Raw genomic sequence first — 14,941 nt, 5'->3', positions numbered from 1 at the left:
TTTGTGTGGGAACTATTCAACAGTTTACATAAGTTTTAAAAGTCTCCATAACTTTGTTATGTGTATATACTAAAGCTTTAAAAAAAGAAAGTACAGTAGTAGACTGATATATCTTTGAGACAAGGGTTTTTTGGTGGTACTTCTATGTGTCCGCATTAAATCATAGTGACTGGCAGTACTTTTCATGTATACATATAAAGAAGATACATACAGACGAGCATACTTATATACAAATTATTGTAATTTTTATACATCAATAGCTAGAATTTTTAATACAGCTTTAGGTATCTGAAAGTAATTGGTCTGATTTTTTTTTTTTCTGTAGAAGTTCGGCGTTGCTAGCCTATAGCCATGATGCTGTTTTCAGGTGTTATCTTTGACTCAGAAATCAAGGCTTTTCTTTCTTTTATTGTGCATACAGTTTTTTTGTGTGATCGTTTCCTCCCCCTTTCTGGTCTGCCCCCCCGCCCCCCCCCCTCCAGTTTTCTATAAGTCTGAGTGTTCTTGGTAAAGTGTAAGATTGTTTTTCTTCTTTCAGAATTTTCTGGCTTATATCTTCAAATCCCTTTCGAGGCATTTTCTAGAATAATGATAATAATGATAAATATTTTCTTGTGCTGAAGACTACCTTCCTTGTTGTGAAAGGGTTTCTAAATCTGATGCTTATCTATCTCATGTATATGGGATGACCCAGGTTTTTGTCCAAAGGTTAAAAGTCATCCTCTGGTTAGAGACTAGGTTTTACTCATGATCTGCCTAACTTGAAATGCCTAATAGAGGTTGAATTGTGTTCTAGAGCTTAAAACCTAAGCATGAATTCTGTATGAGTTTTATCTTCTTATGAAAACTTTTTCACTCATTTTAACACTTTGAGTTGGGTGTAATTTTGAGTAATTGTAAAAGTACTCGTTTTACAGTTTTCGACATCACTTTTCAACACTGTCTCATGTCGACAACTTAATTTGGGGGAGTTATTCTCTTTACTTGACTTTCAAATTAATTTAGCACATTGTCTAGCTAATCTTGTATTAATACTTGAAATCATAGTATTAGATAGTATTTTCAAAGGTGAGAAAAGAGAAGAAATAATTTTGAAGGTAAATGAAAGGATGTTTAATCAGGGAGGTGCTTTCTGTTACTCTCACTTCTCCATACAGTGATACAGTGATTTGAAAACTACTGTAATAAAGTTCTTCAAATAGAAAATTAAAATAGGATTTTCACTAAAAATCCCATTTTAACCAACCTTTTATTTGAGGATAACAAATGAGAGTAATCAGCATTAAGCGTTCTTTCCTTAAAGTTTTTGAGTAGCTTTAAGCAACTGTTTTTGTATATAAAACAAATGGGGTTTGGTTAGGTTTTTTTGAGCTTTTTTAGTTAAAATTTAGTTGAAATTTTTTAAATTTGTGGTTTTTTTAAAAATCAAACTTATACTTTTTCTTTTTTTCATTTGAGACATTTAACCAAACAATGTATATATGCACATGAACTGTCTTGAATAAACTACCACAAAATCTTAAACTGAGGAATATTAAACACCATTTCAGTATCTTGCTAGAAATATTACTTGTACTTTTGAGAAAAGTCTAGAGTACAGTTTTCTTCATCAAAATGAAACATATCCAAATTCTGCAATGGGATGATTGGAAAGCAAACAGTGTAAACTAACTTTTTTCAGCTGTCTTCAGTGGTTTATTCAGGTAAAATGTAATTTTATGCAATTTCCATTCTCCCTACCCCTTCCAAAGTACTTAAACATTATACAAGCTAGTGAAAATTCAAAAACAAAATATAGCTCATGTATTTTAAGAAAAACTAGCACACTGAATAATTTTTTTTACTGTAGTAGTATTTTGTATTTTGGTGACACCTGAAGAACTGTAGGGGGGGGGGAAGCTAGAATGATCTTAATTTTTTTTATTTTTTATTTTCCTGTGTAGGTTTCTGCTTTGGGGTTGGATCCTTCAGGTGCCCGTTTGATAACTGGTGGATATGACTATGATGTTAAATTTTGGGATTTTGCTGGAATGGATGCCTCTCTCCAAGCTTTTCGGTCACTCCAGCCTTGTGAATGGTAGGCATGAAGGCTGCCTTTTTAACCTGAGACTATGCCAATGTTAAGCTCCTAACAGAATGCACAAAAGTCTTGTAGGATAGCTTGTTCAAAAGGCTTTTGTATCCCATTGTACTTTTTGTGGTAAATGGAATGTGAATCTGGGAACTTGTCTGCTTATGTCTTTTCATGCTTTTTTCAACGACATGCGTGTTTTCACCTTTTTAGAAAGCTACAGGTGAATTTGCAGATGAAATTGTTAGTAGGGTATCAGCAAATAGATTAAGAACCTCTCAAAGAGACAGGTTGACTTTCATAATTGGAATCAAAATTAACGGACTACATTTTCTATATGAACTCTGCTTATATAAAATTGATGAAGAACACAAGAAAGTTAAAACTGTTGACCGCTTTGTGGAGAACTTCTAGTTGCTGCCTGTATTTGTGAGTTAGAGGGTATCTAGTTCCCATTAAATCCTCTGTTTCTGGAAGCACTGGTCCTTTGCATTGCGCTGATAATTGTATAGCTGCATAGTGTGCATTAAAAAAACCCTATTCTCTTTTTTAAAGGAAAAAAAAGCTATATATTTATTTACACTTATCTAAATATTTTTATGTATTACAAAAAATTTTAAAAAATGAAACATATTTTAGAGAGTGATTTCCATACCATCCATACCATTCATTGATATTTCAGCAATAAATGAACCGAGTTCATTTGCTTGTTCCAGAGAATTTAAATATCTTAACTCCTTCAAAAATAAAGCATGTCTCATGCACAGTGAACTTTCAGGGAAACACATTCATAAATTAATAATACAGTTGTTTTTAGCAAGGTACTTTCTAATGTCCAACTAATACGGTGCACTTCATAAGATACTTTGGTGTACTGAAAAAAGGCATTGAAATGTATTATGTGCAGTAAGTAGTCCTTAGAAAGTCTATTTTTACTCATTATTGTATGGAAAAGCTACAGCTGAATTTTGGTCATTTTGCAAGGTTAGAATGCATATGACTAATTATAGACATGCCAAAAATCTAGATAATGAGAGACAAGAAGGGTTTGTGCTGTTAGCCTGATAATGAGCAAGATAGAAAGGGATTCTAATGATGTTCTAAACTGTGAAAAGTCAGGGAAATGAAAAGTGTGCTTCGATTCAATTATTCAATTCTAATCTCTTTGACAGACTTATCTTGTTAAAATTAACCAATGAATGGCATGTTTACTTTGAAAACATAACTTAGTAAACATGCTGCTTTGAAGTAAATAAATAACTAAAATTCTCCAAATGTGAAGTCACATTCAGACTTTTCTGGCATGAATTTCATTTACATGATTATGTAGCAGCACACAAATGGTATTTTCCTCTCCTCCATCCTAACTGAGCAGTAAGAGTGAGCTGCCAGTCTTCACTCCCACAATAGGAAATTAACTGAAGTGTTTCCAAATTGAGTAAAGAGTGCATTCAAATTTGGTGCATTCAAAATATACCACTTGGTAATAGTGGTATAAGACATAAAAATGGTATAAAAAACACAAGTACAGTGTACATTAATGTCCCATTTCAAGGAAAACAGCTTGCGAACTAAATTTGTAGCCTCCTTTTGGCAAAAACTGATGGTAAAATATGAGCTTAAAGGGCTTGCTATCCCTGATATTGTTCATTTAGTGTGTTACAAGTGTCTCATCAGTATTTTTATATGAATTTTCTTGGTGAAATGTACATTCTTGTGGTTTGACTATGTTGAAGTATAGATGAAATACATAAAAATATAAAATATGAAAATAGAATTGACTGGTGAAAAGTTTGGGAATGTCATTTATGTTGCAATTCTCATGTATTAATTTTGGATTTTTAAGAATAGATTCCTTAAATAGCACTTCTGTATCTTTTTGTAAACATAAAACTGGAACTGTAGCTCTGTTTGGTAAAAAGATCCAAACTCATGAAAAAGTTCTTTCCAGCTGACATTTAGGCATGCTGGTGAGTACTATGTTGAATATTATATAACTTATGCCCAGATGTATATATATTCTTATGTTATTTTTTTCATTATTGAATTTATATTAAGGACTATTAGCATTCACAGACCTTAATTTCAAAGAATTCTGAGGAGTTCTGGAATGAAAGCTTAGGTGTTAGCAGAAATCCAGTTCTGGAGCCATAAATTTAATTTAATTTAAAGAATAAAAAAGCTTCAGAACAATTCTGTATTGTCCAGGCTCCATTTTGTAGCATAATATCAGGTTACTCTGTTAATTTCTCCTTGGATTTGGGATGTAAGGAAAAAAACCCATCAGCCTGACAAAAAAACCAGTACATTCAAACCACACCTCAGTGTTAAAGGTGGAGGGAAGGGTAAGGCAAAGCTGTGGTACATGTGTAGAAATTATTTGTGTGTCACGGTTCTACCCACGTATGTAGCTCTGTTCCGCAGGTCCTGGCAAAAAGTACTATGCACGTTTGACAGATTTAAACCAAAATGACTTGGATTAATGCTATTAAGGGGAACTGTTTTTGTAAGATTGCTGAGACTTTTGCTTTAACATTAATAAGAACCAAAAATGTTTTCTTTAAGAACTGCCTCTGCAAAGCCTCGCTCTTGGTCATGCTCCAATAAACATCTGAGAAGTGGTAACTTCTAGGGCTTTGCAAATACCCTGTTTATAGAATCAATTTTTGGACATGATTTTAAAAGTCATGTTGCACAGTCATAAACGAGGTTTTTTTTCCTTTAAAGATCGTGGAAATCTTTTCTCTCAGACTAACTTTTTCACATGACTGATTTGATAAATTTTTAGTTATGATCCTATTGTTCCTAGGCGCTGAAAATCAGGTGCTCTTCCTTCTTAGAAGGAACTTCAAATCTAAGATGAAAGCAAAGCTTATTTAAACACACTAAAATAGAACTACAAAGAAGCAGTGAGATTATGTTGGTCAAATTATGAACAGTACCATGTTAACAGTATTAATATCTGTACTTTTAATTTCAGAACTTCAGTGTCTTTGAAAAAGTTTTCTCAGAAGACTTTGTGGGTCTTTAAGTATTGTGGATTCTCTCAGAAATTTTACTTCTGGGCGAGCTGTTTGATCATATCTAGTGGCCAGATCCTCTTCATGCATGAGGCATTCATCAAGCAAAAATAATCTTTTATTGTAGTTTTTAAATGCTCATTTTTGGTTCTTATATTTCAACAATGAAAAGTTCAAAACATGAATGTGCTTTGTAGATATGTTGGGTATTTTCTTTTGACAATTTTAGTGTTAGAATGTGAGAAATATAACTAGGTAAGTACTTCATTCTGCATGCAGTACTCAGGTGGAGCTCAGGAATATTTTCTGCTTTGTATGAATCAGGTGGTATGGCAAGTACAAGTGGGAAAAATTTTTTAATTCCTAAGATATGCTTGTTGCTCTAAAGCTGAATCTTATGGGTACTTTAGTCTAGGTTTACCAGCTGACTGCAGAGAATGTTCTAGACTTTAGAATACAGTTTCTTGTGTCGGCTTCTTATTAATTTTTTTCAGTGTTTCCTGTGAGCTTAACACGTCTGGTCTTCTTTCCCCTCTCCAGAGCAAGTAACCAATTTTTCACTTGAGGCTCAGGACGGTTTTTCAGACATCGCCTGTGATCTGTTTCGGAAATTCCCAAATTTGAGCGTCTCCTTTCTACTAAAAAATCAGAGTTTATAATACTTCAGCCAATTTGGCTGCCACTTTCTATTACGTAATAGGGTGCTTGAAGCAATTTTTGGCTTTTGAATTATAATGTGATCAGTTTTGCCAAACAAACGTTTTTTGAATGAGTAACTTATGCTTAGTTTATATTACTATGATCAATGCAGAACTTTTAAAACGTGTATTACAATATTTTATGTGTTTTGTGTAGTAACTCACAGTTTGAGGACAGATTTAACAGATAATAGCTATTACTGAGTCAGTCACGAAGTCACTACCATGTAAGTCGTGAAACAAATTAATTTACAAGTTGCATAGTCAGTTTTGCTGATCATCTGAGTGTTAATTTTACTGATGTGAAATTGTGTCAAAAAGTAGTTTCCTCAAAGTTACTAGGATTTGAATGCACGTGGTTTTACGTTCTTCACCAAAAGGAAGATAGTCCTTTGAAGACAGTTCATATGCCGTAGGAATCCAAATCTAGCTGGCAAATGCATTCCAGTCCTTAATATGTGGCTGATTTAGCTGCAGTGCTGAAGCATTAATATAAAGTAACATTATTGTGCACGTTCTATTAATGTGTAAGGGTGTAAATTCCGTCAGGTGTGGAGTGGATAGACTTCTTTGTGTTCTTCGCCATCCTTGTAATGGAGTATAGTGAGTTAGGGGATCAAAGGGTTATCTGCTTCAGATGCAGTGACTGCAGTGAACTTTGTTCATAAAGCAGAATGCTGAGACAAGATGCTGAAACTGGAAATGGACTTCTCACTCATCAGCCATCTTCCCACTTTCAGTTAATAATTTTTGTCACTTTGGGATTATTCCAAAATTTCTGTCCCAGGTTTTCTTGATCAGTAGAAGAAGAAACCTTTACAGAAAATAAGAAATCATCAAGACAAAATAGACTATGTAGATTGTTATCTACTGTCATGTTTCCAGGGTTGATGGTATATTTAACTTTATCTAAGATTCAGATGAAACCGTAGCCCCAAACATAGGAAAAGATGCAAGAATGCTGGCATACGACTAATTTGCTAGTATACAATGCACAGTGGAATTTTATGTACGACTACAACATCCTTTTATAGTAGTTTATAGATTATTGTAAATCCATGTGTTGCTTTTGATAATATGAATTTTCAGCCCTGAAGAGCTGAATCTGAGACATACTATTTTTCACTTGGAGTTATAAGAGCATTCTTGAAGTTAACTATGTTTGCCAGAAATGACATTGTAGGTGCCAGCTTTGTAAATAATAGTGTTTGATGTGCTGTGTGGTTGAAGAAGGAAATATGATTGGTGCACACACCTCAGATTTTTCTTTTTTACACACCTTTTTAGTATAGGAATGTATAGGGGTTTATTTCTGCAATGCATTGTCTCACCATTAACACTTTTGTTTTAGTGTAGGCTTACAGGAAGTGAAGTGAATTGAAACATTTTCTTTCTTTTTTTTTTTTTTTTTTCAGTCACCAAATCAAATCTTTACAATATAGCAGCACAGGAGATGTCATTCTTGTTGTCTCTGGTAACTCCCAGGCGAAAGTTCTTGACAGAGATGGCTTCCCAGTAATGGAATGCATAAAAGGAGACCAATACATTGTGGATATGACAAACACAAAGGTAAAGTCAGAAATTAATTGAATGCCAGGTGACTGACAATATAGTGTATTTTTGCTCTTAATGAGAAAGCTCATGAAGTTTGGTGAGGAAGCATGCAAAGCTCTGTCTCTGGGACGCGATAGTCCCATATATTGATACATGCTGTAAGTTGTGGGACCTTCATCCATGAAGGTTTTCAAGACCCAGCTAGAAAAATCCATGGCTGACCTGATCTGGTGTTGACTATTACCTGGCTTTGAGCTCAAGAGATCTCTTACAGCTACTGTTTCTATGATGCTACAACAACTTCATCTGTTTAAAAGTGTATCTTGTAAAAATTGTCAGCTTCCCCCATACCCTTGCCCAACCAACCAAAAAAACCATTAGAAACTGTAGAGCTGATCTAGTCTCTTGCTTTCTTCTACCCTCTGTTCTTTTGCTGATATGATTTACCGCTTTCAAGGCAGGGGTTGGAGATTGTTATTATTGTTACTCGCATGCCATGAGTGTAAGACTAATAAGCAACAATGTGGACATTTTTAATGGTAGTTAAATTGCACATAGAGAAGAGCCGATTCCTAGTTTTGAAGTATTTTAACAACGGTTCGTTGGGTTTTGACCACTTTGCCTTTGTATCCCCACAAACTGTATGAGACAAGGATTCTGTTAACATAGATGATTTAAATTCAGGTCATTTTTTAAAATAGATTAAGCCTAAAAGGTAATGATAAAATCTACTGCTCAAACTGATGATAAAATTGATCTATTTATTGCTTGTAAAGTATATTGCCAAATAACTACGCTAAATGCTGTTTTGCCTAAAGCTGTTCTTGTCAGATGACTATTGCTTTTGACTAGTGATATGTATATAAAACTATCAAATAGTAACATCTTGTTTAGTTCTTGTTTACTTAAAAATAATTCAGATTTTCTTTCTCTTGTAAACTTCTGGAATTGCAGTGTATTGTGGTCCAACAGTCAAAATGCTAAAATATTTGTTATATCGCCCCATTAATTTTTCAGTATTTCTCTCCATATTTATGCTTAAAGCAAACTGAAGTAATTCTAGCATTGCAGGAGTAATTTCCAAATTTCTCTTTAAATGTAGCTAGTGAGCATGTTTATTGCTCAGAGACAGAGACATTTTATATTCATAGTCACAGTAATGGCAATCACGTTGGATAAAATGCCTACCTACTGGTTTTTTCCATCCTAAGAAACAGGGCGGACTACTCAATTTGCAACTTCTAATATTTCATGAAAAACTCACCTGAAGTTAAATCCATCTTGACTCTCAAATTCTGTTTCCCCAGTTTTCTCCCACAAGATCTTTGGCTAGTGTAGTTTGGCATTGACTATGAATATTGTATCACCCTGGTAATTCTTTTTATTCCTGGTATTTTTGTGTAGTTTGGAACGATTTGCATGACACCATATCAATGCCTATTATTTCATCCTTGATCTGCAGTACAGTTCTCCCAAGAGAAAAAGGGGAAGTATGAGTCATATGAGGAGAGGCTGAGGGAGCTGGGCATGTTTAGCTTGGAGAAGAGGAGGCTGAGGGGAGACCTCACTGCCCTCTACAGCTACCTGAAAGGAGGGTGTAGAGGTGGGTGTTGGCCTCTTCTCCCAGGTGAATAATGACAGGACCAGAGGAAATGGTGTGAAGTTGTGGCAGGGGAGGTTTAGATTAGATATTAGGAAGAATTACTTTACTGAAAGAGTGGTCAGGCACTGGAACAGCCTGCCCAGGGAGGGGGTTGAGTCACCGTCCTTAGGGGTGTTTAAGAAACATCTAGATGTGGCACTTCAGGGCATGCTCTAGTGGCAGAGATTGTAGGGTTTTTAGTTTTTTTTGTTTGGTGGGTTTTCTTTGGTCGGTTTTTTGTTTTAGGGGTGGTTTTTTTTGGGGGGGGTTGGGGGGTGGTTTTTTGGGGGTGGTTTTTTGGGGGGTGGTTTTTTGGGGGGGGGGTTTTGGGGGGGGTTTTTTTGGGGGGGGGTTTTTTTGGGGGGGGGGTTTTTTGGGGGAGGTTTTTTTTGGGGGGGTTTTTTTTGGGGGGTTTTTTTTGGGGGGTTTTTTTGGGGGGGTTTTTTTGGGGGGGTTTTTTTGGGGGGGTTTTTTGGGGGGGTTTTGGGGTTTTTTTTTGGGGGGTGTTTTTGGTTTTTTTTTTTGGAGGGGTTTTTTTGGGGGTTTTTTTTGGAGGGTTTTTTTTTTGGGGTGTTTTTTGGGTTTTTTTGTTTGTTTGGTTTTGTTTGGTTTTGTTTTCTTTTTTTTGTGTGTGTGTGTATCATTGGACTCAATGATCTCAAAGTTCCTTTCCAACCATGAAGATTCTATGATTCCCTGCCATTTTCTGAAAGAAAAAATACTAATAGAAGAATGGCAGGGTTTTTATAATTCATAAATGGAAACAAGCAAGGATGAAATGGAGTAGAGTACATAAAATCTGTTAAATCATTGTGATGTCAGCTAGCCATTACTGTGATCAGAAGGGTCTGATGGGGTCCTTGGCTTTTGTGTGATTCCACCTGAAGGATTTAGAGTAAAATTTGTAAAACCTCGTAAGACATCTTACAAAACCTTTGTGTTTATTTCCTTAGGGTCACACAGCGATGCTCAATTCAGGCTGTTGGCATCCCAAAATAAAGGAAGAATTTTTGACATGTTCTAATGATGGGTAAGTATTGAGGTTTAACTTTGTCACGGTTTTTTTAGAGACTTGTCTGGCTGTGTTTTGGTATTGTGCCCTAATTTGCTTTAAATATCATCCTTTTAAATCTTGAGCAAGTGCTTAGGACAATCTTAGCTGTGATCTGGAAGCAAAAATTTTAGTTGTTTCGGCTCTAGATAATGAATGTATTTTGTCTGTGTTATTTTAGTTTTCTAATTTAAAATGACTTTTAATGATATTTCATGAAAGTTTCTGGTTAAATATGTTTTTACAAAAATTCTGGGGCAAAATTTAACTTTACTCAGTATATCTTCGGAGTAGAATAATTCCTGTGTAGGGACTCACATGTAACTGAATTCACTGGGAAGATAAGAGTGTTTCAATTAGAAATTGCAAGTTTTATGTTAAGTGTAATTGAATATTGGTGTATGTTTGACAAGTGTCAAAAAGACTTAGAAATTATTTTGTGGCTTTAGTCTTGATCTTTGTGGTTAAAATCAAACTGCAAAATGCCACTCTGGCAATTGCATTAATTAATAAAGTTACTGCAGCTGTCAACAGCAAGATCATGAATGATTTTTGAATCGATGTTTCAAATGTGCAATCTCCTTTGCTGCAGACTGACAGTGAGTGGGAAGACTGCATTGCCCCACTTGTGTATCTATAGTGTGGTCCATGGTAAACAGAAGACCCCAATTGTCAATTACTTTAAAGGACATGTTAGGTTTGGTTTTCTTTTTCCCCCCAAAAGAGACCAATTTACTGGTTTAACACACAGGTGTGTGACAAAATGATTTTAGCAGGAAAATTCACAATTTCTGTTGAGACTGTGGCAGAAGAAAAAAAGACTTAAATACTACAGTGTGCTCTATGGAGCAATTCAGTTCTAAAAATATGTGCAAGTTAAGCCAACTATATATTTTTTTCTGGCTTGCAGACACAAAGGTTTTACTTCCATAGTAGAAATATTTTTTAAATGGTAGAGCAGGTACTTTAAAAAGTTTGTTGCTCTTTTGAATGTAGTTAGACATTAGTACAGCTTCTTAATTAGGTTGAATAGTTTGTAGATAGTGAAAAACTAATTTAGATATTCTAAATCCTGAAGATTGTCTAATTTTGTCCTATCTAAGCAAGTGTCTAATTAATATACCAAATATGGATTCAGTGTATCCCTGATGCGTGAATTGCTGTGAATTAAAATGGTCTGGCCAAGTAAGTAAAATACAGATAAATACTACTGTAAATGGCTGCATAACTGCATTTTCAGAGACACTACATGGCAGACGTTACAGGAAAAGTATTTTAAACCCATTTAATTTTGTTTCATGCTAGTGACAGGTCTTTCCAGGATTTGGACACGTCATGTGAAAAGAAAAATTTGGATTGCTTAATTTGCAGCACAGGACTTAAATGTTAAAGACAGTATTCTGCCTGTGAAATTTAGTAAGAAAAGAAACTATAAAGTCTCCAAAGTTTAATCAGTAATTCATCTTAAGACTGGAGCTGTAAGCTAGAATACGATAGAACAGAATAGTTCCAGTTAGACTGGGACCTACAATAATAACACCTGACCACTTCAGGGCTGACCAAAAGTTACAGTGTGTTATTATGGGTATTGTTCAAATGCACCTTAAGCACAGGCAGGTGTGGAGCATCAACCAGCTCTCTAGGAAGCCTGTTCCAGCAGGTGACCACCCTCTCGGTAAAGAAATGCTTCCCAATGCCCAGTCTAAACCTCCCCTGACAGAGCTTTGAACCATTCCCACGCATCCTGTCACTGGGTATGAGGGAGAGGAGCTCAGCGCTCCCTCTCCACGTCCCCTCCTCAGGAACCTGTAGAGAGCAATGAGGTCACTCTCAGCCTCCTTTTCTCCAAACTTGGCAAGCCCAAAGTCCTCAGCTGCTCCGCACACGGCATTCCTTCCAGCCCTCTCACCACCTTTGTTGCCCTCCTCTGGATGTATTCAAGTCCCTTCACATCCTTCTTAAATGGTGGGGCCCAGAACTGCACACAGCGCTCCAGGGGAGGTGACACCAACGCTGAATAGAGCTGGACAGTCCCCTCTTTTGACTGGCTGGTTGTGCCAGGCTTGATGGACCCTGGGATGTGGTTTGCCCTCTTGGCTGCCAGGGCTCACTGCTGGCTCACATGGAGCCTGCTGAGCTAAGAAAGTAGGATTCCAAGTAAGGAAGGTGATCTGATCATGCTAATGTCTAATGAGCTTGGGAAACTTAAGTAATTCAAAGAGGTAAATAGAAGTGTTGTTTTCACTAATTATGTTGCTTAAAGGTCAGTTAGTGAGTAGCACACCTTTGAAAATGTATGTTTCATTAGTAAATGACAGCAGTTTTTGGCATTATACAGTATTGGGTGAATTTCTGACCTCTTTCTGGTGGTGGGTCTTGCCATTGCTTTTCTCTAAGGTTGAAGAATGCTCAAGTGGAAGTGTGACTCTAAATAAATGAAGGTACTGTCTAGTGGTTTTTGAATGAGGAAAAATAACTGCTTTGTTATTGTAATTTTGCTTAGCAAAGTAACATTAGAATACTTGTTTCAGAGCAGAGATTTTTAAAGATAAAGAAAGAAATGGGCCATACCAGTGAGAGATAATTGAGAACTGTCATTGATTTGTGCTTAAAGGAAACGGGTTTTCTGAATTTCAAGTAAAACCAATTTAAAAATTCTGTTTATACCAAGCATTCCATAAATGAGAAATTATTTTGTACTGATTATTCTACATCATCACAGAATGTGTTTATGAATGTGTTTAAATGCTACAGCTGTCTATCTGCCTGCCTGCCTATTTACACCTGACGATAATGTGTTCAAGAACTATGTTTAATCGATTTGTAAAGCTGGCTTTTTTGGTTTGAGTCAATAGATCTGCACGTAATGAAAAGCAAAACTGTTGAAGAGTCTTCGTGAAAATTTGTCTTATGTTGCAAGCAAAGCAAACAAAACAACTATAACAGAACTTGAACTTTGGAGACAGCAGCCTTGTCAGGTTAGACCAAAAGACTGGCAGTCTTTAGAGAGATGAGGTCTAAATGGGGATAGGATGTCATCAAAGTTTGCAAAATGTTCAAGATGGTAGATTAGCTGGATGTGGAAATGTTATTTGCTGAACCCTCTTATACTAAGAGGCATTTGTTGAAAGTGGCTAGAATTAAGTTTAAAACTAATAAAAGAAAAGACTTAATTTTGGATACTGTTGAAATATATTCTGGAATGTGTTGTCACAGGAGGTTGTGGAGGTAGGTTTAAAAAGGTGTGAGAAAAATTCATGTTTAGAAGGGCTCATGAACAGACAGGAAATGAAATATAACATCACTTATATGACAGTTATAGAGAGTAAGGGGGAAGGAAGGGAATACACCATAAAGGCCAGACTTGGTCAGCATTTATTGCTGTGATCAAAGAGTGAATACAGGGCTAAATGAAGCTGTGGTCAGATTTAGTTGGATGTTTTGTATATTTTCATATGGTCTTCAGTGACAGTTAACAATTAAGATGGAATTTCATGCTATACTGGAGTTGGAAATGTAGTTGTGTGGATTGTTCTCATGATACAATGCTTTTCCAGTGGTTTTATATCTAGTATTGATGTGTATTTAATACAAACAGGCTAACTGTTGGTAAGGTATTCTGTCTCAAAGAAGATGTTGAGACAAAGCCCAAATCTTTGTGGCTTTAGTACATAGAGATTTCATGTAAGAATGTGTAATCTAGTTTTTAAAAAAAGAGTCTTCCAGTGCTGAATCGGCCTTTCTACAGGGCAGGAGACCTGCCTGTACCCAATTTTGACATTCCTGACATTATACACAGATGTGATTTTGCATTCACAGTCCGCAACATATTCCTGTGTCATACTTTATCAAGAAAGTCTATATCCATAAGAGGAGAAATTAAAAGCTTTACAGTATTGCATATCAGAGGAAAAGGTGAAATCAAACACTTACTCATCTCTAAGTTTTTTTTCTCCTGACAACACACTGCTGCTCTTCTATACAGTGTAGATGAGCTCTGGAAATTTTGCTGTAGGTTTCTGTTAGTTTTGTTCTAAAATTTGTACTAGACATTGATGTAAGGTCGAATTACTTGAATTACAGTGACTGCTCTGGAATTTTTAATGGGGAATGTGGTGCTATCTGTATCTCTAGATGTTGAGACTTAATCCTCACGTTGGAAAAGGAACAGCCACAATTGGCATGTGTGGAGAAGGACACCTAACACTGAACACCAAAATGGGACCCTTTGGAGGGTCAATCCTGGGTGTATGGATGTAGGAGAATGAAAACAGCATTGCCTTTAATAGGCATGAAGGAAGGTTGAACATCTTCCTGTTTTGCTGGCTTTAGCTTCTGTTGGACATCATACAAAACACTAAAGCAAGGCAGTATCAGCTCTTAAATAGAGATTTCTCCAATCACTTGGTCAGAATTTTTGCATGGAGAGCCGCTGGCTGGGTACTCCAAACCTGGTTGCCAGAACCAACATCCGTTTTTAAAGATGCTTGCAAGTAAAGGTGTAAGGGTTTTCAGTTTATCATCTACGAGTTTGGAAGCTGCTGAAAGTAACAGTTGAAGCATGTGTGTCATGCTTCTTGACATGCTGAATTGCAGTGTCTGAAGTTGATGAGGAGGACACAGGGGAGCACTTGAGGGATGTTAATGTACTGTTAAACCCTAATCTGTATATTCTGTACTTCTAGATAACATTTGTAACACCTCTAGAGAAAACAGTCATTCATAAACTGAACGCTAGAACTATTTACAAATGGTGGGGTATATTTTATCTGACTACGGTAGCATTTGCATTGTCTGTCTCTTCAGTTGAATGGCTGTCACTCACATACAATTTAAATATAAAGTAAGGAAAGAAGATTGCATTTTCTGGTTGGTATGTTGAAAGCCGGAGTTTTCATAGTGCAT

The 14,941-nt window shown here is 36.0% G+C and overlaps 1 protein-coding gene across 2 annotated transcripts in view; it reads left to right on the top strand.

Annotated features, from left to right (window-relative positions):
* WDR70 (WD repeat domain 70) overlaps positions 1-14,941 on the top strand; it is a 139,673-nt gene that overhangs the window by 38,689 nt on the left and 86,043 nt on the right. For both annotated transcript variants that reach the window (XM_054187070.1, XM_054187069.1), the window contains exons 7-9: positions 1,944-2,077; positions 7,205-7,358; positions 9,939-10,015. In XM_054187070.1, the coding sequence (XP_054043045.1) occupies positions 1,944-2,077; positions 7,205-7,358; positions 9,939-10,015 (365 nt within the window). The remainder of the gene's footprint in view (positions 1-1,943; positions 2,078-7,204; positions 7,359-9,938; positions 10,016-14,941) is intronic.

The sequence above is a fragment of the Rissa tridactyla genome, chromosome Z, assembly GCF_028500815.1.
Source record: "Rissa tridactyla isolate bRisTri1 chromosome Z, bRisTri1.patW.cur.20221130, whole genome shotgun sequence".
Taxonomy (NCBI): Eukaryota; Metazoa; Chordata; class Aves; order Charadriiformes; family Laridae; genus Rissa; species Rissa tridactyla.
Note: the sequence above shows the minus strand (reverse complement) of the source record. Positions and strands in the feature narration are given on the sequence as shown.